Genomic DNA, 26,458 nt, shown 5'->3' on the forward strand with positions numbered 1-26,458 from the left:
CTTTGTGTTTATTGTAAGTGCATGTGCACGTTTTCTCTGGTGCGCGATGGGTTTTGTACCCATTTCTTTATTGTTCTGGTTTCCTGTGGTTTTATGAATAAAACTGCTCTGCTGATTACCCAGTTTTGCTCTCCTGTGCCTGACTTCTCTGCCGCCAGTTACGCACTCCCTTACAGGATGGATCAACAACATTGTAGTTATTCCACAATACTAACCTAAATGAAAGAAAAAAGGAAGCCTGTTTAGAATACAAATATTCCAAAGCATGCATCCTGTTTGCAATAAGGCACTAAAGTAAAACTGCAAAAAATGTGGCAAAGAAATTAACTTAATGTCTTAAATACAAAGTGCTATGTTTGGGGCAAATCCAACACAACACATCACTGAGTACCACTCTCCATATTTTCAAGCATGGTTGTGACTGCAACATGTTATGGGTATGCTTGTCTTCGGCAAGGGCTAAGGATTTTTAGGATAACAATAAATGGAATAGAGCTAAATACAGGCAAAATCCTAGAAGGAAAAAGTATTGGCCTCCTTTCTGATTTTCTCTATATTTGCACGTTTTTGATACTGAATGTTATCAGATCTTCAACCAAAACCTAATATTAGATAAAAGGAACCTGAGTTTACAAATAACAAAAAAAATATACTTATTTTATTTATTTAATTAACAAAGTTATGCAACACCCAATCCCCTGTGTGAAAAAGTAATTGCCTCCTTACACTCAATGACTGGTTGTGCCACCTTTAGATGCAATGACTGCAATCAAATGCTTCCTGTAGTTGTTGTGCAGTCTCTCACATTGCTGTGGAGGAATTTTGGCCCACTCTTGCATGCAGAACTGCTTAAATTCAGTGACATTTGTCGGTTTTCAAGCATGAATTACTTATTTCACGTTCATCTGAGATACATATTCTCCCAAAAGACAATAATTGAGTTGGTTTATTTATCCAGTAGGTGGAGAAGTGGAAAATTCCACTTCAAGAGTCAAGAACCAAGACTGTAAGAATACATGCTCTGTAGGACTGACTGTAAAAACATAGTAAAACTCTGTGGAGGCTATCAGTAACGGAATTAATGGAATGGTATCAAACATGCCGTTTCCATGTGTTTGATCCCATTCCATTTACTCCTCCCCTCATCAGCCTCCACTGGTAAAACTACATACCCATGGCACACACCCATGACCTCTGGTTTATTATTATCAGCTTCAGCCAATAACACCTCACACCATCTCAGGTACAATAACACATAGTGACAAGAGCAGTGGAAACTGTAACAACTTATAGAGCACAGATTATAGATTTCAGCAGGAATCACTTTAGTCCTTCCCATGTTATATTTTAATGTATATTATAACTTGTGCAATAGGATTCAATCAACATTGACATTGTAACTATGAAGAAATCCCCCCCCCAAAAAATGAATTTTATTTAAAAATGATACTTATAAACAAAATCCTTTTTAGAATTAGCCATTGGAAGTCAGACAAAACAAAACAACCAACTGCAGATGGAAGCTAAAAACTTTGACAAATAAAACGAATGCCAATGTCTTTAAACTGTAGGAGAAAAAACAGGCAAAATCTAACAACTGCAGAGCTGCCTTGAAAAAACAGGAGCTGCCTACTCCTACACTCTGTCAGTAAGCAAACATTTTAGTCAACTTTATGGAATGTAATATGGTATAGTTAGTAGGGCCTGGATGTTGCTCTGGAGGCATTTGCACACTGCCTGGAAAAATGGAAAAGAATCTGTCTCTATCTAACTATCATAGATGGTCTAGAGGATTTCAGTCTCCATAAGCATTACACCCTAATATCAAAGTAATCTTACTTTTCTCAACAGACAGACAATGTGTGCATGTTCTGTACGTATCCCAATGATGTAATTTACATGTAGTAGATATTATAAGATACCTTGAAAAGGAAAACTGGTCCCTGTGACTGGTTTGTTTTTTTAATGATCGCAGTCCATAGATCTAGCTCAATGAATTCAAGCAAAGCAGGGCCTCTGCACTGGATTACGCCCACAAAGCTATTCATTGAAGACAAACTATCACTAAACGACTCATTAAATCTTCTATAGGGTGAGGTGTGAAAAAACACCATTGCCTTTAAGATGGTACGTGTGGAAAAAAAAAACATTGCCTTTAAGATGGTACGTGTGAAAAAAACAACATGGATGGTTGCGTGTTTCTAGGAGATGAATTTGTCTCTAGTAAGTCTTGTAATAATGCTCTCATACTGCACAGATTCAAAAGCCATCATTACAGGCATCAGTTATAATGGCAACCAGCACGTGCAGGCTTATATCAATAACATAACAAAAGTTAGCTAAAACTGAGTGATTCAATTTCTAAATCTTCACCCTAAGGAGGGTCTCTCGCCAAGCCGTGACAATGCCAAAATAACAGATTCCAGAGATCTACACACCTGGTATGTTTTGTAGATTTTTTTTTAAAGGCATGTAATTAAAACACTAAACTCATGTTGCTCTACCATGTACTCTGAAATGAGGAGGCGAATGAAAAGGGATGCAACTTCAAGTCAACGAAAATGTGTGGAAGGTGAGAGAAGGAATATCCACCAGGCTAGCAAGTCCAACATAAGCCCCCCAGAAACACCCTCTCCTCTGACAGCAACAATATCCAACTCTAGACCAGTGTTTCCCAACGCTGGTCCTGGAGTGCCCCCAACCGAGGGTGCACCTTCGGTTTTAGAAGAGTGGGGGACATTATTATTATTATTATCAATTTCTTTTTATCCAGTCGGATAAACACTCCAAACAGCCTTAACCGACATCTCGTAGGCTCCACGTGGTCCTAAAGCACACCGTTGCCTCATTTTGTATCACATTCAAATGATAGAACTGAGGGAGACAAAAATGACATTTCAGAACTTGAAAGTACCCAGTGAAAGTTGCGCCCCTGCCCACAACAGCATACATTTTATTGTCAGCCTGATTCAACTTGTCAGCTAATCATCAAGCCCTCAATGAGTTAAATGAGGTGTGTTTGACAAGGGCTACCGCAAAACTGTGTACTGTTGGGGGTACTCGAGGACCAGGGTTGGGAAACACTGTTCTAGACCAGGGATCATCAACTAGATTCAGCAGCAGCGAATGGTCGGGGGGCCGGAACAAAATTACAAATCATTTGTAGACTGCAAATTGACCGCAAGAAGCCCAAACAGATATAATGCTTGACTAAAACATAATCATTTCAAACCTTGCTTACATTTGTATACGATCACGTGTCTCTCTATTATTACACTGCTGAGCGGCGCAGCGGTCTAAGGCACTGCATCTCAGTGATTGAGGTGTCACTACAGACACCCCGATTCAAATCCAGGCTGTATCACAACCAGCCGTGATTGGGAGTCCCATAGGGCGGCGCACAGTTGTCCGTGTTTGGCCGGTGTAGGCCATCATTGTCAATAAGAATTTGTTCTCAACTTCCTTGCCTAGTTAAACAAAGGATCAATTTAAAATAAAATAAATATTTGCGTGGGAATACTTGGGAACAGATTTCTTAAATTAAAATTAATTGTAGCTGATTTCCTGGTGTTTCTACAATCTTTTAATCTTGATGGTTGTACAGTTGTCTCAAATAAAACTGTGAAGGACCTCGGCGTTACTCTGGACCCTGATCTCTCATTTGACAAACATATTAAGACTGTTTCAAGGACAGCTTTTTTCCATCTACGTAACATTGCAAAAATCAGACACTTTCTGTCCAAAAATGATGCAGAAAAATGTATCCATGCTTTTGTCACTTCTAGGTTAGACTACTGCAATGATCTTGTCACGATCGTGTGGAGGATTGATGGACCAAAACGCAGCTTTAGGAAAATAAGCCATCTCCTTTTTATTAAACGAAGAAGGCAAACGAAACAAAAACACTTAAACAAAACAAGAAAACGATCGTGAAGCTAAACAACGATGTGCACACACTGGCTACAAACGTATCACATAGACAACTACTCACCACAAATGAAAGCCTATGGCTACCCTAAATAAGGCTCCCAATCAGAGACAACCGAAATCAGCTGTCTCTAATTGGGAACTCATTCAGGTAACCATAGACTCTCCTAGACAACTAAACATACATAGACAACGCTAGACACCTGTACTCAACACAAACCCATATACTACACCCAACAACCCCTTTACCATAGAATCACCCAAAAACAACAAAACACAAACATTCCCCATGTCACACCCTGACCTAACTAAAATAATAAAGAAAACAAAGAATACTAAGGCCAGGGCGTGACAGATCTACTTCCCGGCTACCCGGATAAAGCACTAAATAAACTTCTGTTAGTTCTAAACACGGCTGCTAGAATCTTGACTAGAACCCCAAAATTTGGTCATATTACTCCAGTGCTAGCCTCTCTACACTGGCTTCCTGTTAAGGCAAGGGCTGATTTCAAGGTTTTACTGCTAACCTACAAAGCATTACATGGGCTTGCTCCTACCTATCTTTACGATTTGGTCCTGCCGTACATACCTACACGTACGCTACGGTCACAAGATGCAGGCCTGTCCCTAGAATTTCAAAGCAAACAGTTGGAGGCAGGGCTTTCTCCTATAGAGCTCCATTTGTATGGAATGGTCTGCCTACCCATGTGAGAGACGCAGACTTGGTCTCAATCTTTAAGTCTTTATTGAAGACTCATCTCTTCAGTAGGTCATATGATTGAGTATAGTCTGGCCCAGGAGTGTGAAGGTGAACGGAAAGGCACTGGAGCAACGAACCGCCCTTGCTGTCTGTGCCTGGCCGGTTCCCCTCTCTCCACTGGGATTCTCTGCCTCTAACCCTATTACAGGGGCTGAGTCACTGGCTTACTGATGCTCTTTCATGCCGTCCCTAGGAGGGGTGAGTCACTTGAGTGGGTTGAGTCACTGACGTGATCTTCCTGTCTGGGTTGGAGCCCTCCCTTGGGTTGTGCCGTGGCGGAGATCTTTGTGGGCTATACTCAGCCTTGTCTCAGGATGGTAAGTTGGTGGTTGAAGATATCCCTCTAGTGGTGTGGGGGCTGTGCTTTGGAAAAGTGGGTGGGGTTATATCCTGCCTGTTTGGCCCTGTCCGGGGGTATCGTCGGATTGGGCCACAGTGTCTCCCGACCCCTCCTATCTCAGCCTCCAGTATTTATGCTGCAGTAGTTTATGTGTCGGGGGGCTAAGGTCAGTCTGTTATATCTGGAGTATTTCTCCTGTCTTATCCGGTGTCCTGTGTGAATTTAAGTATGCTCTCTCTAATTCTCTCTCTTTCTTTCTCTCTCTTTCTTTCTTTCTTTCTTTCTTTCTTTCACTCTTTCTTTCTTTCTTTCTCTCTTTCTTTCTTTCTCTCTCTCGGAGGACCTGAGCCCTAGGACCATTCCTCAGGACTACCTGGCCGGATGACTCCTTGCTGTCCCCAGTCCACCTGGCCGTGCTGCTGCTCCAGTTCCAACTGTTCTGCCTGCGGCTATGGAACCCTGACCTGTTCACCGGACGTGCTACCTGTCCCAGACCTGCTGTTTTCAACTCTCTAGAGACAGTAGGAGCGGTAGAGATACTCTGAATGATCGGCTACGAAAAGCCAACTGACATTTACTCCTGAGGTGCTGACCTGTTGCACCCTCGACATCCACTGTGATTATTTGACCCTGCTGATCATATATGAACATTTGAACATCTTGGCAATGTTCTCTTATAATCTCCACCCGGCACAGCCAGAAGAGGACTCCTCATGATTCTACGCATGCATTGCTTGCTGTTTGGGGTTTGAGGCTGGGTTTCTGTACAGCACTTTGAGATTTCAGCTGATGTAAGAAGCTTTATAAATACATTTGATTTGATTTGATTTTGTGTCCAACACAAAAAAATGATAATCATTAAAAAATATATATATATTTTTTTTGCTCAGAAACCATCTGCGGGCCAAATTCGGGCCACCAGTTGGGGAACCCTGCTGTAGACTATAGAAGAAAAAGGAATGTCATGATTGAACGCAACTAAATTACTTATTTTGTGTGAAATGATGATGAATATCACAATCATACCCATATGGCAGCATATCCACAGGGTTGACCCGTCACAACCAACAGGAACGAGCATCACCCCCCTCAACCACTTGCCCAATAGACAACGCAGGCATTTCCATCTACTAAAACAACCTAAAAGTACACAAACACTAACTACCACAGCAGCAGAGGAACAACTTGAGCTATGCTGTAGTTTGTATTCCGTTCCCGCCCTTCAGACACATATTGCACATATGGGACTGACCAGAGTTCGAATCCAGGTCTCCCGAGTGCGACTGTACTATATTAGCCTTTTGAGCTAAAGCCTAGGCATTAAGTCGGGGAGCTAACACAACTCTCCAGGTTTCAGAGAAGGTTCAAGATCATGCGAGCGTGGTCCACTGAACCAACCCTGTTACACACAGAGCAACTGGCCTTACCTTTCCTGGCCCTGGAGAAGAGCTTGACACTGACGGGAGAGGTGGAGGTGGAGTTAGAGGTAGAGTCCCTGGAGGAGGAGCGGAAGATGCCACTGAAGCTCAGGCGACGAGACGACTTGGGTGGGGAGTCCTGTTGGGACGAAGGGTAGGGGGAGATGGTTTTGGGGGAGCCTGGGCTGTTCTTGGTCCTGGCAGGGGCTGACTTGGGACTGGAGGGCCGACTGAAGGGTCCCCGGGTGAAGAAACCTTTCGTCGGGCTTACTGAGTGACAACTCCCTCCACCCTGAGGGAGAAAACAAAGAGTTAACTTATTACGTCTGAGATCCCGTTAACGGGATCGACTTGACAACAGCCAGTGAAAGTGCAGGGCGCCAAATTCAAACAACAGAAATCTCATAATTAAAATTCCTCAAACATACAAGTATTTTACACCATTTTAAAGATAAACTTGTTGTAAATCCAGCCACAGTGTCCGATTTCAAAAAGGCTTTACGACGAAAGCACACCAAACGATTATGTTAGGTCAGTACCTAGTCACAGAAAAGCACAGCCATTTTTCCAGCCAAAGAGAGGAGTCACCAAAAGCAGCCTTTGATGATCTTCATCAGATGACACTCATAAGACTTCATGTTACACAATACATGTATGTTTTGTTCGATAAAGTTCATATTTATATCCAATAATCTTAGTTTACATTGGCGCGTTATGTTCAGTAATGTTTTGCCTCCAAAACATCCAGTGATTTTGCAGAGTCACATCAATTTGCAGAAATACTCATAAACATTGATAAAAGATACAAGTGTTTTACATGGAATTTTAGATAAACTTCTCCTTAATGCAACCGTTGTGTCAGATTTCAAAAAAACTTTATGGAAAAAGCACACCATGCTATAATCTGAGTACAGCGCTCAGAGCCCAAACAAGCCATAGAGATATCCGCCATGTTGTGGAATCAACAGAAGTCAGAAATAGTATTATAAATATTCACTTACCTTTGATGATCTTTATCAGAATGCACTCCCAGGAATCTCAGTTCCACAATAAATGTTTGTTTTGTTCGATAACGTCCATAATTTATGTCCAAATATCTCCTTTTTGTTCGCGCGTTTAGTTCCAAAATCCAAATTGATGACGCGCAGGTCAGACGGAAAGTCAAAAAATTCCATTACAGTTTGTAGAAACATGTCAAACGATGTAAAGAATCAATATTTAGGATGTTTTTAACATAAATCTTCAAAAATGTTTCAAACGGAGAATTCCTTTGTCTTCAGAAATGCGATGGAACGCAGGTCGCTCTCACGGGAGCGCACATGACCAGCTCATACCAGACACCTGACTCAAAGAGCTCTCCTTCTCTCATTCTTCACAATAGAAGCATCAAACAAGGTTCTAAAGACTGTTGACATCTAGTGGAAGCCTTAGGAAGTGCAATATGACCCCATAGATCCTGTATATTGGATAGGCAAACCTACAAACCTCAGATTTCCCACTTCCTGGTTGGATTTTTTCTCAGGTTTTTGCCTGCCACATGAGTTCTGTTATACTCACAGACATCATTCAAACAGTTTTAGAAACTTCAGAGTGTTTTCTATCCAAATCGAATCTAATAATATGCATATATTAGCTTCTGGGACTGAGTAGCAGGCAGTTTACTCTGGGCACCTTATTCATCTAAGGTACTCAATACTGCCCCCAGCCGTAAGAAGTTAACCGATTGCTTTGCAGGTAATGTGTTTTTTTTCTACTCTCTTTTGACAACACAGCCCCACAGCAGCGAGCTGAGAGAGTGTCGATTAAGATCCAGACTATGTTTGACAGGTTAATATTCCGTGAGTGAATATTTTCTAAAGCCATAATTCCCATGTTACATCAGTCCAGAATCTACAGTACAAATTTTAATCTAGTGTAATTGTGCATATTCTGAAGTTACTGTGGCAAGACATTGATGTAGGTACATCACAGAAAAGTAGCTTGAAACTCTAATATACACAAAATGCACAATTCTATATAGCTATTCAACTACTCAAATGTTATTTCATGCCATTCCTTATTAAGAGGAAATAGCTCCCACTATCTGTTTCAAGAGATAGATACAATCAAGAAAACATATTAAACCTGGTTTTCTATCACTCTACCATTCATGGGGGTGTCCAATCTTCAATACACAAAGGCAGGGACTTTGTGAAGCCTAAAAAGTGGGTTCAATGCCACAAAAATGCTGTCCTGATTTACAAGTTTCTTGTAATGTTTTCCTGGTCAGATAGATAGAGTATTGATTATTAGCAGGACTACGAACTAAAGCTGGGAAATAAACCAACAGTTATCGATACCCAACAAACCGACCACTTATCATGGACAATTTGCTGATATAGTTAATTCCAATTAATAACCTATAGGGCCCTACTAGAGAAATGTGAAGTTTCAAATGTAATAAGTTTGCTATGGGTGTTTGTTGATGGGGAAATTGATATCTACAATATTCAAAGTAGGAGTAGTAGTTACCCCCTACAGGCGATTTCCGTGGACCCGCGGAAATCTAAATAGTGTAATAAAAAAATCCCATCAAAATTTGTCAATTTAAACTAAAGATATGTTTTTTTTTGCATTGCATTTGCACTCAATCCAACACATCCGCCAATGTCACACTTCCGCATCTGCAGTGAAAGGTGGCAGAGCTAGAGCAGTGTTTGAGACGGCCCACAAGCCCAAAACTTTATGGAAAGGTGAGACTCTCACGAACATGATGGCGTTCTCTGTTTTGTTCTATGATCCAACAAGCGTCTTGGGACTCATCTGAAGTCGGTACAGCCAATCTGCCAACTTCTGTCTGGAGCGTCCAAACAGTTGGGGCTACACCCTAATATGACCCCTCTGTGGAAAGGTGAGACTCTCACAAACACGTACATGTCGGTTGTTTTGCTCTAGGATTCCCATAAGCCTCGTCTGAATGGTACCAGTTTTTTTTTATGAATGGAAGTATATATGGAGATAGTTTAATGCCAAAAAAAGAGGTTAATATACAGTTGAAGTCAGAAGTTTACATACACCTTAGCCAAATACATATAAACTCCATTCCTGACATTTAATCCTAGAAAAAAATCCCTGACCTAGATCAGTTAGGATCACCACTTTATTTTAAGAATGTGAAATGTCAGAATAATAGTAGAAATAATGATTTCTTTCATATTTTATTTATTTCATCACATTCCCAGTGGGTCAGAAGTTTACATACACTCCATTAGTATTTGGTAGCATTGCCTTTAAATTGTTTCACTTGGGTCAAACGTTTTGGGTAGCCTTCCACAAGCTTCCCACGATAAGTTGGGTGAATTTTGGCCCATTCCTCCTGACAGAGCTGGTGTAACTGAGTCAGGTTTGTAGGCTTCCTTGCTCGCACACGCTTTTTCAGTTCTGCCCACACATTTTCTATGGGATTGAGGTCAAGGCTTTGTGATGGCCACTCCAATACCTTGACTTTGTTGTCTTTAAGCCATTTTCCCACAGCTTTGGAAGTATGCTTGGGGTCAATGTCCATTTGGAAGACCCATTTTCAACCAAGCTTTAACTTCCTGACTGATGTCTTGAGATGTTGCTTCAATACATCCACATAATTTTCCATTTTCATGATGCCATCTATTTTGTGAAGTGCACCAGTCTCTCTTGCAGCAAAGCACCCCCACAACATGATGCTGCCACCCCCATGCTTCACGGTTGGGATGGTGTTCTTCAGCTTGCAAGCATCCCCCTTTTTCCTCCAAACATAACGAGGGTCATTATGGCCAAACAATTCTATTTTTGTTTCATCAGACCAGAGGACATTTCTACAAAAAGTACGATCTTTGTCCCCATGTACAGTTGCAAACCGTAGTCTGGCTTTTTTATGCAGGTTTTGGAGCAGTGGATTCTTCCTTGCTGAGTGGCCTTTCAAGTTATGTTGATATAGGACATTGTTTAACTGTGGATATAGATACTTTTGTACCTGTTTTCTCCTGCATCTTCAAAAGGTCCTTTGCTGTTGTTCTGGGATTGATTTGCACTTTGGCACCAAAGTACGTTCATCTCTAGGAGACAGAATGCATGTCCTTCCTGAGCGGTATGAATGCTGCTTGGTCCCATGGTGTTTACACTTGCGTACTATTGTTTGTACAGATGAACGTGGTACCTTCAGGCATTTGGAAATTGCTCCCAAGGATGAACCAGACTTGTGGAGGTCTCCAATTTTTTTTCTGAAGTCAAGCAGAGAGGCATTGAGTTTGAAGGTAGGCCTTGAAATGCATCCACAGGTACACCTCCAATTGAGTCAAATGATGTCAATTAGCATATCAGAAGGTTCTAAAGCCATGACATCCTTTTCTGGAATTTTACAAGCTGTTTAAAGGCACAGTCAACTTAGTTTATGTAAACTTCTGACCCACTGGAATTGTGATACAGTGAATTATAAGTGAAATAATCTGTAAATTAACAATTGTTGGAAAAATTACTTGTGCCATGCACAATATGTATATGTTTATTTTTTATTTTTATTTCACCTTTATTTAACCAGGTAGGCTAGTTGAGAACAAGTTCTCATTTGCAACTGCGACCTGGCCAAGATAAAGCATAGCAGTGTGAACAGACAACAACACAGAGTTACACATGGAGTAAACAATAAACAAGTCAATAACATGGTAGAAAAAAGAGAATCTATATACAATGTGTGCAAAAGGCATGAGGTAGGCAATAAATCGAATAATTACAATTTAGCAGATTAACACTGGAGTGGTAAATCATCAGATGATCATGTGCAAGAAGAGATACTGGTGTGCAAAAGAGCAGAAAAGTAAATAAATAAAAGCAGTATGGGGGTGAGGTAGGTAAATTGGGTGGGTAGTTTACAGATGGACTATGTACAGCTGCAGCGATCGGTTAGCTGCTCGGATAGCAGATTTTTAAAGTTGTTGAGGGAGATAAAAGTCTCCAACTTCAGAGATTTTTGCAATTCGTTCCAGTCGCAGGCAGCAGAGAACTGGAAGGAAAGGCGTCCAAATGAGGTATTGGCTTTAGGGATGATCAGTGAGATACACCTGCTGGAGCGCGTGCTACGGGTGGGTGTAGCCATCGTGACCAGTGAACTGAGATAAGGCGGCACTTTACCTAGCATAGCCTTGTAGATGACCTGGAGCCAGTGGGTCTGACGACGAACATGTAGCGAGGGCCAGCCGACTAGGGCATACGGGTCGCAGTGGTGGGTCGTATAAGGTGCTTTAGTAACAAAACGGATGGCACTGTGATAAACTGCATCCAGTTTGCTGAGTAGAGTATTGGAAGCTATTTTGTAGATGACATCGCCGAAGTCGAGGATCGGTAGGATAGTCAGTTTTACTAGGGTAAGTTTGGCGGCGTGAGTGAAGGAGGCTTTGTTCCGGAATAGAAAGCCGACTCTAGATTTGATTTTGGATTGGAGATGTTTGATATGAGTCTGGAAGGAGAGTTTGCAGTCTAGCCATACACCTAGGTACTTATAGATGTCCACATATTCTAGGTCGGAACCGTCCAGGGTGGTGATGCTAGTCGGGCGTGCGGGTGCAGGCAGCGAACGGTTGAAAAGCATGCATTTGGTTTTACTAGCGTTTAAGAGCAGTTGGAGGCCACGGAAGGAGTGTTGTATGGCATTGAAGCTCGTTTGGAGGTTAGATAGCACAGTGTCCAGGGAAGGGCCGGAAGTATACAGAATGGTGTCGTCTGCGTAGAGGTGGATCAGGGAATCGCCCGCAGCAAGAGCAACATCATTGATGTATACAGAGAAAAGAGTCGGCCCGAGAATTGAACCCTGTGGTACCCCCATAGAGACTGCCGGAGGACCGGACAACATGCCCTCCGATTTGACACACTGAACTCTGTCTGCAAAGTAGTTGGTGAACCAGGCAAGGCAGTCATTAGAAAAACCGAGGCTATTGAGTCTGCCGATAAGAATATGGTGATTGACAGAGTCGAAAGCCTTGGCCAGGTCGATGAAGACGGCTGCACAGTAATGTCTTTTATCGATGGCAGTTATGATATCGTTTAGTACCTTGAGCGTGGCTGAGGTGCACCCGTGACCGGCTCGGAAACCGGATTGCACAGCGGAGAAGGTACGGTGGGATTCGAGATGGTCAGTGATCTGTTTGTTGACTTGGCTTTCGAAGACCTTAGCTAGGCAGGGCAGGATGGATATAGGTCTGTAACAGTTTGGGTCCAGGGTGTCTCCCCCTTTGAAGAGGGGGATGACAGCGGCAGCTTTCCAATCCTTGGGGATCTCAGATGATACGAAGGAGAGGTTGAACAGGCTGGTAATAGGGGGTGCGACAATGGCGGCGGACAGTTTCAGAAATAGGGGGTCCAGATTGTCAAGCCCAGCTGATTTGTATGGGTCCAGGTTTTCCAGCTCTTTCAGGACATCTGCTATCTGGATATGGGTAAAGGAGAAGCTGGGGAGGCTTGGGCGAGTAGCAGCGGGGGGGGCGGGGCTGTTGGCCAAGGTTGGAGTCGCCAGGTGGAAGGCATGGCCAGCCATTGAGAAATGTTTGTTGAAGTTTTCGATTATCACGGACTTATCAGTGGTGACCGTGTTATCTAGCCTCAGTGCAGTGGGCAGCTGGGAGGAGGTGCTCTTGTTTTCCATGGACTTTACAGTATCCCAGAACTTTTTGGAGTTAGAGCTACAGGATGCAAATTTCTGCTTGAAAAAGCTGGCCTTTGCTTTCCTGACTGACTGCGTGTATTGGTTCCTGACTTCCCTGAACAGTTGCATATCGCGGGGGCTCTTCGATGCTATTGCAGTTCGCCACAGGATGTTTTTGTGCTGGTCGAGGGCAGTCAGGTCTGGAGTGAACCAAGGGCTATATCTGTTCTTGGTTCTGCATTTTTTGAACGGAGCATGCTTGTCTAATATGGTGAGGAAGTAACTTTTAAAGAATGACCAGGCATCCTCAACTGACGGGATGAGGTCAATATCCTTCCAGGGTACCCGGGCCAGGTCGATTAGAAAGGCCTGCTCGTATTTTTTGTACCTGTCAAAAGTTTGGACAACCTCATGCTAATCACATTAGCCTATGTTAGCCTAACCGTCCCACAGGGGGGACACCTATCCCTTAGAGGGAAAGAGATTCCATAAATGTCCTTTTAACAAGGCACACCTGTTAATTGAAATGTATTCAGGGTGACTACCTCATGAAGGTGGTTGAGAATTTAAAATCTATTTTGATTTGTTTAACACCTTTTTGGTTACTACATGACAGGGCCTAGACTGTAGAGGGTTTTAAGGGTAATATAAAACAAATATTGAGGTGCACACTTATGCTATACATTTATGGTTCAATTCATCGTTATTGTGATAATTCAGTCAATTTATCGTGATATGGATTTTGGTTCATATCATCCAGCTCTCCTCTCCATTCGAAATCAGGGACATTCTTCAAATAATTTAAAATATGAATTTCCGTGCCAAAAGGTCTACTAAACTTGCCCCTTTCAGTAAGCAGCCGAGTTAGAGAGGGAGGTGCATCAAAAGCTTTTATTAATGCAAACTGTTCATTATCATTATCTAATAATGCAAAGAAGAGTCTGTTATGCCTGAGAGTTTCTGGGATAACAAGACGATTCCCAGAAATGTATTGTAGATCTTCTCGTTGACAGACTATGTAAACAAAGATTTTAGTCCTGAGTTAACCGAGATTAGGTCTTCGCTCAATAATTACAATGTTCAAGCCAAGTTCAAGCTCCCGACTTGGGGGCAAATAGTCCATTAACGACGAGAGATTAGAGCTAAAGGCTGGTGATGGCATTGGAGTAGATTAAAAAAATATGATAATTAAAAAATATAATCAATGTGAGGAGTGACTCAGCCTTCCCATTTATACATATTAATGTACCTATGGACATAGATGGCTTCAGGGTTGCATCAAATCACACGCATAAGCTTTTAAGGCATGCAGTAACAGTATAGAGAATTATATGAAGAACATTATACTGAGAATATACAGAAGCTGCAAGCAGCTATGGTGGGGTTCAAGCCCTATAGCACCACAGCGCCACCATTTGGACAATATTTACTAGTTGCCTTTGGATGAGCTACTTCTGTACTCAACATGCCTGCCAAATATCACAACTCAAATCAAACAGATCATGTGATACGCTTTTGATGGATTTTGGACCCGTTTTAATGATGTTAAACGTCTTCTTTTCCAGAACTATTGGAAGGATCGGCACCAGGTTTAGTATATAGCATCTATAGACGCACGTCTTTAAACGCAACATTTTACAAGACTGTAGCTTAAACAACATGGCCACTATCAGCCAATGAGCTTACATTAATGTTTTCCCCTGTCCAACATCTCCACCATGCAGCCAAACATAACCATACTCCTCAGGTTATTTAGACTCACATCCCTGAGCATGTGTGCCAATTCCATGACTCTGAGTCAAACAGATCAATAGATATAAATATGTGGCAATTATAGCGCCACCATGTGGTGTATCTGATTGTTCTTGTATATGTTGAGTCTTGACAGAGTTTGGAACATGCATATCAAGTTTTGTTTCAATATGAATAACCGTGCTTGATTTATAAGCTTTTATGTACCAGGTCACTCCCACTTTAATGTTTATTAGTCCATATTAGTCCATGTTGCTTGAGGTACTTGCCTAGAAAATGTTATATTGGGAGACCTTAGTCCATAGATGCTATATCAAGTTTCGTGCAGATCGGTCATTTGGTGCCAGAGTAGCTTAGTTGCTTCAACCCCTTAAAAGGGAAAGGGTAGTCGGAATGGACAGGTTATTCTTGCACTGTAATGCTGGTTTTGAACTGTAAACCACTAGGCCTATTACTCTGACTGAGAAAACAATATTTATTTACTTAATTTGATAAATGTCCAACCCTTTCTCATGTTCAGGTGTTACACAAACATGCTGATATACTCCATTTAAATGACATTGCAGCCTCATGTTTTTGGCCTATGTCCAAACCTTAAGCCATTCCCATGGCAAAGTTAGGAAAACAAAAAACATATGTACAAATACACACACACATGCTTGTGCACAAACACACACACCGAAATGTGTGTAAAGAAAAAACACAAGCCTGAGGTAAGGACATAATCGAAAATAACAATCTGGAAGAAATATGAGAAGCAATGCAGGGGCTATATTTACTATAAACAAACCTACTGTTGTGTATTAGGCACAGTTCAGCAACGAGGTAAAGCAACAGTCAGTATGAGAAACCATGGGAATAAAACATGATATGTACTAAATATAGTAAAACCTTGGGAGGGGAATAATCCACCACACTCTACATCCTTGAAAGCTATCATCTTATTTATCTTTCTCTACAGCCTTCACTGGTTTCCTTGCTGTTTTTCTCTGATTGATAGTCGTCCCTGTAGCTTCCGCTTCAAATCCAGGAAAAAGGAGTTGGAGCTTCATGCTCCAAGGTGAGAGATGGAGGACGACACAGAGAGGATTCTGTCTGAGATAAGACTTAACTCGTAAATATAAACACTGACTACACTAGAAGGGAACCACTATCATTGCATTTTCTGTTGTTCACATCCCAACACACCCTCACCTTCAATCAAGCAATACCGCACAAGGTTATGTATAGGCAGGGGTGCAACTTTGGTTTTAGAAGTGGGGGGCATCAAATATACTTGTCATTTTTTAATTTTTTAATCCGGTCGGATAAGCACTCCGCTCGGAGGCGTTCGCATGGTTCTAAAGCACATTGTTGCTTCGTTTTGTATCACATTCCAAAGATAAAACTGGGGGGGACAAAAATGCAATATCAGAATGTGGGGGGACGCAGTGAAAGTTGTGCTCCAGTGAAAGTTGTGCTCCTGTGTATAGGCCTACCATACAGCACGGTTTCATCTAGCATTAGGCAAGGCGGGTGGCCACCTCACCTCTAGCTCTCTTGCCCTACACTTAAATGAGTTTGGCTTCTATTGGTTTCAACTGAACCTATTGGTGCTAGGATGTTGCTTTGCCTAACAACAGTGGCCTAACAACACAAAGAGTTAACCTCTCTGGGATCGTTCGGGATGCTAGCGTCCCACCTAGACAACAGCCAGTGAAATTGTAGGGCGCCAAATTCAAACAACAGAAATCTCATAATTAAAATTCCTCAAACATACAAGTATTTTACACCATTTTACACCATCTCGTTAATCCAACCACAGTGTCCGATTTCAAAAAGGCTTTACGGCTAAAGCACAACATATCATTATGTTAGGACAGCGCCTAGTCACAGAAAGCATTCAGCCATTTTCCAACCAAAGAGAGGTGTCACAAAAAGCAGAAATATAGATAAAATGAATCACTAACCTTTGACGATCTTCATCAGATGACACTCGCAGGACTCAATGTTACACAATACATGTAAGTTTTGTTCGATAAAGTTCCTATTTACATCCAAAAACCTCAGGGTTACATTGGAGCCATGTTCAGAAATGCCTCCAAAACATCCAAAGAAATTGCAGAGAGCCACATCAAATAACAGAAATACTCATCATAAACTTTGATGAAAGATACATGTTTTACATTGAATTAAAGATCAACTTGTTCTTAATGCAACCGCTGTGTCAGAATCCAAAAAAGCTCTACAGCAAAAGCACAATATTCAATAATCTGAGTACAGCGTTCAGCCACCAAAGCAAGCCATACAGTTACCCGCCAAATTGTGAGTCAACAAAAGTCAGAAACGCCCACGTGACAGCGCAGTAAACAACTCATTGGCCTCAGCCTAGTCCACTTGAAACAGCTCTTATTTGACCCCCTTCCACAATAGAAGCCTCAAAACTTTCTAAACACTGTTGACATCTGCTGGAAGCCTTGGGAAGTGCAATCTGGCCCCATAGACACAGCATATTGGATAGACAATCACTTATATGAAACTACAAACCTCAGATTTCCCACTTCCTGGTTGGATTTGTCTCAGGTTTTCGCCTGCCATATCAGTTCTGTTATACTCATAGACATTATTTTAACAGTTTTGGAAACTGTAGAGTGTTTTCTATCCAAATCTACTAGTTATATGCATATCATAGCTTCTGGGCCTGGGTAACAAGCAGTTTACTCTGGGCACCTTTTTCATCCAAGCTACTCAATACTGACCCCCTTTCCCAAAGAAGTTTTTAAGAGGCTTCATTCCAGACTAGGTTGTTAGAACACAGTGTAAGACTGGTAGCCTTGGAGAGCATTGGGCCAGTAACCAAAAAGTCAATGGTTTGAATGTGTCATTGTGCAAAGCACTTAACCCTAATTGCTCCTTTAAGTCACTCTGGATAAGAGGAACGAATTAGATTATTGATTGCATTTGGAACAATGCCAAGTATGAGACATCCATCTCTGAATGGCACCACCTGGGAGATCTTCAGTCCTTTTATTGACAGGTAGGCCTTCTGTAACATGTCTCCTAATGGCATCTCTGCCACGCTATTAATTGAAAAATGTGTGCACGTACAACTATCAGAATGTGTCTTGGTGAGTTTGTGTGTGGGAGTTCAAAAATAGGTCACCCTCCTCAACTGTCACATCTGCTCCCACTACGCCCTCTGGTGTCAATCCGGTGTTGTCCTAACATTCAGTTCACTCCCTGTGTTCTCTCCCTGCAGGCCTACTGTAACATGTCTCCTAATGACATCTCTGACACTTTATTAATTGAAAAATGTGTTCTCTCTCTCTCTCTCTCTCTCTCTCTCTCTCTCTCTCTCTCTCTCTCTCTCTCTCTCTCTCTCTCTCTCTCTCTCTCTCTCTCTCTCTCTCTCTCTCTCTCTCTCTCTCTCTCTCTCTCTCTCTCTCTCTCTCTCTCTCTCTCTCTCTCTCTCTCTCTCTCTCTCTCTCTCTCTCTCTCTCTCTCTCTCTCCTCTCTCTCTCTCTCTCTCTCTCTCTCACACACACACACACACACACACACACACACACACACACACACACACACACACACACACACACACACACACACACACACACACACACACACACACACACACACACACACACACACACACACACACACACACACACACACACACATCATTTTTGTCCTCTCCTTGCAGTACCTCTCTGGCTCCTGTCTCCTGTTCCCCATCTTACCACCAACCACCTTGCTCTGGATATTACTCACCACCATTACCTTTGATTCCCCCCAGGACCTGTCCCCCTGTTCCTTGCTGCCAACTTTGCTGTGTTCACAGCACTTTGCTGTGTTCAATTGGGTTCCCTCCCTTCGCTCATCGTAACATCAGCACAAGTGCTCTCAGGTCCCGCTCTAACCCAATGACTCAGCACCAGTGCTCTCAGGTCCCGCTCTAACCCAATGACTCAGCACCAGGCTCTTAATTGACAGGTCTGGCTCAGCTTATGTCCTCAGTGTCACTGACCACATTATCCCCACAGAGCAGTCATCATATCAAAGGTGTCATGGGGTTTTTTCAGTGTGAAGTCAGGGCTATTCCCTGAATTTAAATAGGTAATGATGAAAGATTGAGGTTTAAATCAAGACTATGTTAATTGAGTTGGGGATGCTTTTAATTTCTATTTTCCTCAATGAAAACAGAATTGAAGTACCAAATGATGACCTTTGTGATTAACCCTAGCCTGGTCCAAAAATGTACTTGCTGTAGCCAACCACAGTATCATTGACACAATCACAAGAGAGGAGTTGGCTGAAGCACATCCAAACTGGATCACCAGGCTAAATGAACACCAACTATCTCTGCATTTCCTCCAAAATAAATATAGATATTTTCTCAGAGTACACTGAGCTGATGAGGGTGTACCTAGGGACATCACTTTACCTTCCGTATGCTGTCCGTATCTATATGGTCGGCATCTCTCTCCATGAAGGGCATGGCAAACGAGCTGAGGTCCTGTAGAATAAAGAGAGAGCATCAGGTTTAGATGGGTATTAGTATAAAAAGACCACCACCTTCACCTTCAATAATTTATCAGCAAAGGCAAACTACATAAAGTGGCAGAATCTGTTTGCCATGCCACCATTTGTATAACATCAAATTAGATTTCTAAAGTATGTATATTATAGACCTTAGAAATAGTTACAGACGCACACATATCATACCCCCCCCCCCCCCCCAAAAAAAAAAAAAAAATCTAACCTACCCTGTCATTGTAATGGTGAGAGGTTAGCATGTCTTGGGGTTATGATATTTGTGGGTCTGTAACTTTCTCACTCATCATTATTCACGTTTCATTCAGGACTATCCGTTATCATGGTAGCATCCACATTCATGTGGAAGTGTTTAGAAACATATTATATTCTTATTTACAATAAATGTGATTCCAAATTGGCACAATACAATATCTACCATTAACTTCTATTGGGCACAAAATAATCTGAAACACAACCAAAACAAACAGCAAATGCATCCCACAAGTTTGTAGAGCCACAAGCTTGATGTAATCATTGCATGTGCTAGGAATATGGGACCAAATACTTAACGTTTGACTACTTTAATACACATAAGTGAATTTGTCTTAATAATTTTAGTTCCCTAAAATGGGACCAAATACTTAACTTGTACAAAAAAGTATGTACAAAAAGTGCTTTCATTTCTAAACGTTTCACACAATATGGATGAAAATACCTTCAAATTAAAGCTGACAGTCTGCACTTTAACATCGTTGTATCATTTCAAATACAAAGTGTACAGAGACAAAACAACAACAAAATGGTCACTTTCCCAATACTTTTGGAGCTCACTGTATGTCATAAAATAAACACACACATTTCTTCAAGATATAAATAAATATTGTTTTAAAGCCCTAAAATAAAGTACACAGAACATCAAGCTTTCCGTTGCTGTGAGGGGGTTACTACAATCCATATTAGAATCAAAGGCAAACTTACACACAATGCCTCTCCGAGTTCTTTCTCCATGGAGCGGACTGTGAATGGAGAGTTTAATGGACAACGCTACTCAAAGAACCGCTTGGAATGAGTCCCATTGTGCAGTGTGCTAAACCTCATTAACATGCTAAAGCCCTACTAAACGTGAATCAGCGAGAATCAAATATCACACTTAGAACCCTAGAAATGACCACTGTCTCAATCGACAGCGACAAGACAGTTGTGAAGGGGGGTGGGGGGGTCCTGCCAGAGGTCAATGGTGTCACTCAAGCCATGCGAACCCTACTGATCTGTAAAATACATGTAGAACATTCTCAACAGAATTGTGTCAGGAGAACAAATCTTACCTAGATACAAATACCTCCTTGTTATTGATGACAACTGACTGTCCAATCTTGAGTGAATCAATCATGTGCACAAATTAAGGCCAGCCCCGTCCCTACACAATACCATTAATGATGACAGCCACAAATGAATGACATCCTAACTCCCAGAGATCCTCAGTGACATCACGGCCATCAAGGTGACCTTCAGCTCTAGTGACTCTAGTCTGGCAACATCTGTTCAACCTTGAAACCTGCGCCGGACCCCATCTTGGTGTCTGCTGTCTACAGTACACACTCTTAAAACGGAAAAAACACAGCCCAAGACACAACAACTCCAGGTTAGGCCTCTCCTCTGAAGGCCACATGACATCTACACACAATGAAAGTAAATTCCATAACATAGTGCTTAATCCTGATTGTATTATTTTGCATCTTGTATCACATGATTATATATATAAAATTTAAAAAAGATTGTAGATAATGAAACTTTTAAAGAAATGAAATGTATCCTGAGTCTCACCCTAGGAGCAGTGTTGGAGAAGCTACTCTGAAAATATAGCCTACCAAACTACAAATGACTTCACACTGTAAGTTGAGCTACATTAAAGATACTGTTAAGAAACATAGCTTACTGAACCACTACTTAACCACTACATCCAAACTACTTAGTGAAAAATTATCATATAGAAATGTTGAACACTTCAAATTGCAAAAATAGATCACTCTGGAGTAAAATGTTAACAGAATGTATAATTTAGCCGAGTAAACACAAAAATAGTATCATGTGAGAATTAGGTAGGTTTAATTCTGAATAAGAATGGAAATGATTGCCTACTATTTTCATACACTGATATTTTATTTTCATTTATCCCAAAAAAGTAGTCTACTTCCAGTAGTTAGCTACTGGCCAGCCCCGTCCAAATGGCAAAAAAGTCATTAACTACTGAAGATTTGAATTGGATTTTGTGCTTTCATTGCAGGCAAGCAGTAACACTGCGGTTTCTACTAATCAACTTATCCCAGTCATCAATCAAGACAGTGATGAATGGAATTTATTATGGCACATTTCTGTAAATGTGCCAGACTTAGCCAGCCAGACAGTTTTCATCTGTAGTCCCCAGTTTCCATCTGTAGACCCTGGGATCAGCTGTGTTACTGCTTGGTTGGAACAAAAGCCTCACTTACACCTGCCATTGTAGGGCAATATTATATTTCCCACCTCTGGTTTACAATATAGGGGGGTAATAATTCTACATCTGAAAAATAATGGCTACTAGAGTGGGTCCAGCTACTAGAGTGGGTCCAGCTACTAGAGTGGGTCCAGCTACTAGAGTGGGTCCAGCTACTAGAGTGGATCCATCTACTACAGTGGGTCCAGCTACTACAGTGAATACAACTCCCACAGTGGATCCAGCAACTATATATTCTGAGCAAGTCACATTTAGAATCTTGTAACAAAAATACCCAAAGGGACTTTGATTTTTCTTCTAAAGCACATGTTCCAATCCCCATTACCTCTCTGCATACCCTTAGACTAGAACACAAACCCAACTCAACACTCACACACTTGTAATTTACCTTCTACTCCAAAAGTGCAGAACGACTAGCAAAATCCCCTCTGCTGTGCATATGGTCCTGGAGCACTGAGGGTTCTTATCTACATACAGGCAAGAGAAGAATGACAACAAGTGGAGAAAAACCTTCCTTCCCCCAAGAGATGAGCTCACTTTGACCTGTCCTCAGCCGTGAAAATTAGTCTGTCTTTCGGATCAAGAGAAAAACCAATCTCCAGCGATGCTAATCTGTCTGAGCTTTAAAAATCACAACTCAAGTCTTATACCCTTACCCTTTCCATTCTCTGAGCGCAAGGCTAGTCCAGTGTTGCCTAACGAGTACTTAACTATGCTGTAATGAGATAGTCAACAAAAGTGCTGCCTTAAGCGCTTGCAAATCCTATTTGATGAATCTCAGGCCAGTCCCCGGGAGAAGACAGGTTAGACATGCAGGGCCGGGGTAGCACCAGAGAGAGAGAGAGAGAGCGAGAGAGCGAGAGAGCGAGAGATTTATTGGGTGAAAAGCCAAAATGTGCAGTTTTGGCAGCCAAATATGTGTCCTCCTGCCACAACCTGAGGGACAGCCAGTGAAAAATGCAAAGTAATGTTGATAATATTTCCCATTTAGCTTAGTTTTGTTTTGTCTTTCATACCAGGTCATATGTCTTCTCAGTCATGTTGACACTGGTCTACTACCATTGCTTTAATGTATTGTTGTTCTGATTAATATTGTTGTTGTAGCTGTTATTAATGGTAATCCCATGTCCACTACTACTATTATTATTGCTGTTGGTCCCACCATTTATTTATATATATTTTGTATATATATACACATATATTTTATTTTTATTTTTCGATATGTATACTTTGACAATGTAAGTAATAATGAACTTGCCATGTCAATAAAGTCAATTGAATTGAATTGAATTGAGAGAGAGAGAGAGACCAAGGACTGATCAGCCCAATCCACAGAAGTGGAGACAAATTTGATCCCAGTAACTGGGGGATATATGTCAACAGCAACCTTGTGAAAATCCTCTGCATTATCATTAACAGCAGACTCATAAATTTCCTCAGCGAAAACAATGTACTGAGCAAATGTGAAATTAGCTTTTTACCAAATGACTGACCACGTATTTACCCTGCACACCCTAATTGACAAACTCAATTTGGCATGAGGGTCCGCTATACAAATTGATAGAAAATGATTTTGGGGGAAAACCATTCAACATTATAAAATCCATGTACCCAAACAACAAGTGTATGGTTAAAATTGGCAAAAAACACACATTTCTTTCCACAGGGACAGGGGGTGAGACAGGGATGCCCCACCCCCTTCAACATATATATCAACGAATTTGCGGGGGCACTAGAACAATCCCAGCCTCACCATACTAGAATCTGAAGTCAAATGTCTACTGTTTGCTGATGATCTGGTGCTTCTGTCCCCAACCAAGGAGGGCCTACAGCAGCACTTAGATCTTCTGCACAGATTCTGTCAGACCTGGGCCCTGACAGTAAATCTCAGTAAGACAAAAATAATGGTGTTCCAAAAAAGGTACAATTGCCAGGACCATGAATACAAATTCCATCTAGACACCATTGCCCTAGAGCAGGTATTCCCAAACCCCCAGGGGTATGCGCAATGCCGTAGGGGGACGCCAAATAAAAATGTGAATCACATATACACACATATATATATATATATATATATACACTACTGTTTAAAAGTTTGGGGTCATTTTGATTCGGACATGTTTGACGTTGAGGAATTGAGGACTTTGAGGACCCTCTAATGTACTTGTCCTCTTGCTCAGTTGTGCACCAGGGCCTCCCACTCCTCTTTATATTCTGGTTAGGGCCAGTTTGTGCTCTTCTGTGAACGGAGTAGTACAGAGCGTTGTACGAGATCTTCAGTTTCTTGGCAATTTCTCGCATGGAATAGAACAAGAATAGACTGACGAGTTTCAGAAGACAGGTCTTTGTTTCTGGCCATTTTGCGCCTGTAATCGAACCCACAAATGCTGATGCTCCAGATACTCAACTAGTCTAAAGAAGGACAGTTTTATTGGTCCTTTAATCAGTACAACAGTTTCAGCTGTGCTAACACACTTGAAAAATGGTTTTCTGATGATCAATTAGCCTTTTAAAATGATAAACTTGGATTACCTAACAACGTGCCATTGGAACACAGGAGTGATGGTTGCTGATAATGGGCCTCTGTAAATGTTCCATTAAAAATCATTTGTTTCCAGCTACAATAGTCATTTACAACATTAACAATGTCTACACTGTATTTCAGATCAATTTGATGTAATTTTAAAGAACCAAAAATGTGCTTTTCTTTCAAAAACAAGGAAATTTCTAAGTGACCCCAAAGTTTTGAACGGCAGTGTATATCATTTTATTTTTACATTTTTATATATTTTTTCTTCACATTTTCAAACAGTCCATATATATTTTCCAACGGGGCTATACATTTGGGTGAGGTTTTTTTCTCGCCCGAGTAGCCTCGTTTCACTGCAAAACATCAAATTAAACCATCTAGTGTTCAGCGAAATAACAACACAAAGTCAAATACAGGTAACCTAGTGAAACAATTAACATCCAATCACATTAATCGTTACTTTCTCGTGGGAATTCCACTAACGGTCCGTATGTAGCCAAATGTAGTTGCTGCTCATGCTGGTATCTGTACTGATGGCGCAAAAGCCATGACACGGAGACATAGTGGGGTGGTAACGCACGTGCAAGTAGTTGCTCCCGACGGCATTTGGGTAGACTGCAGCATCCACCGAGAGGCTCTTGCTGCCAAGGGAATGCCTGACAGCATGAAAGACGTTTTGGTTATCAAGGGGAAGAAGTTTTGACAAGTTTTTTAAAATTGAAAGACGAGCTTAAAGTTTTCTTTACCGACCATAATTTTCATTTGTCTGCACGATGACAAGTTTTTCACACGACTGGCTTATCTGGTTGATGTTTTTTTCTAGTCTGAATGATCTGAATCTAGGATAACAGGGACTCTCTGCAACTAAACTCTGCAAAAAAAGAAACGTCCTCTCACTGTCAATGTGTAAATAATTGTATGAACATAACAAGATTCAACAACTGAGACATAAACTGAACAAGTTCCACAGACATGTGACTAACAGAAATTGATGAATGTGTCCCTGAACAAAGGGGGGTCAAAATCAAAAGTAACAGTCAGTATCTGGTGTGGCCACCAGCTGCATTAAGTACTGCAGAGCATCTCCTCCTCATGGACTGCACCAGATTTGCCAGTTCTTGCTGTGAGATGTTACCCCACTCTTCCACCAAAGGGACCTGCAAGTTAACGGACATTTCTGGGGGGAATGGCCCTAGCCCTCACCCTCCGATCCAACAGGTCCCAGACGTGCTCAATAGGATTGATATCCGGACTCTTCACTGGCCATAGAAGAACACTGACATATCTGTCTTGCAGGAAATCACGCACAGAACGAGCAGTATGGCTGGTGGCATTGTCATGCTGGAGGGTCATGTCAGGATGAGCCTGCAGGAAGGGTACCACATGAGGGAGGAGGATGTCTTCCCTGTAACGCACAGCATTGAGATTGCCTGCAATGACAACAAGCTCAGTCGAATGATGCTGTGACACACCGCCCCAGACCATGATAGACCCTCCACCTCCAAATCGATCCCGCTCCAGAGTACAGGTCTCGGTGTAACGCTCATTCCTTCGACGATAAACGCGAATCCAACCATCACCCCTGGTGAGACAAAACCGCGACTCTTCAGTGAAGAGCACTTTTTGCCAGTCCTGTCGGGTCCAGCGACGGTGGGTTTGTGCACGTAGGCAACGTTGTTGCAGGTGATGTTTGGATGTTCCAATCCTGTGGAGGTGTTGTTACACGTGGTCTGCCACTGCGAGGACGATCAGCTGTCCCTGTAGCACTGTCTTAGGCATCTCACATCTGCAGTCCTCATGCCTCTTTGCAGCATGCCTAAGGCACATTCACGCAGATGAGCAGGGACCATGGGCATCTTTCTTTTGGTGTTTTTCAGAGTCAGTAGAAATGCCTCTTTAATGTCCTAAGTTTTCATAACTGTGACCTTAATTGCCTACCGTCTGTAAGCTGTTAGTGTCTTAACGACCGTTCCACAGGTGAATGTTCATTAGTTGTTTATGGTTCATTGAAAAAGCATTGGAAACAGTGTTTAAACCCTTTACAATGAAGATCTGTGAAGTTATTTAGATTTT

The 26,458-nt window shown here is 41.8% G+C and overlaps 1 protein-coding gene across 2 annotated transcripts in view; it reads right to left on the reverse strand.

The window, feature by feature from the left end:
- LOC129823086 (5'-AMP-activated protein kinase subunit gamma-1-like) overlaps window positions 1-26,458 on the reverse strand; it is a 164,903-nt gene that overhangs the window by 129,060 nt on the left and 9,385 nt on the right. For both annotated transcript variants that reach the window (XM_055881817.1, XM_055881819.1), the window contains exons 2-3: window positions 19,270-19,341; window positions 6,455-6,737 (exon numbers count right to left, since the gene is read on the reverse strand). In XM_055881817.1, the coding sequence (XP_055737792.1) occupies window positions 6,455-6,737; window positions 19,270-19,341 (355 nt within the window). The remainder of the gene's footprint in view (window positions 1-6,454; window positions 6,738-19,269; window positions 19,342-26,458) is intronic.

The sequence above is a fragment of the Salvelinus fontinalis genome, chromosome 25, assembly GCF_029448725.1.
Source record: "Salvelinus fontinalis isolate EN_2023a chromosome 25, ASM2944872v1, whole genome shotgun sequence".
Lineage (NCBI taxonomy): Eukaryota > Metazoa > Chordata > Actinopteri > Salmoniformes > Salmonidae > Salvelinus > Salvelinus fontinalis.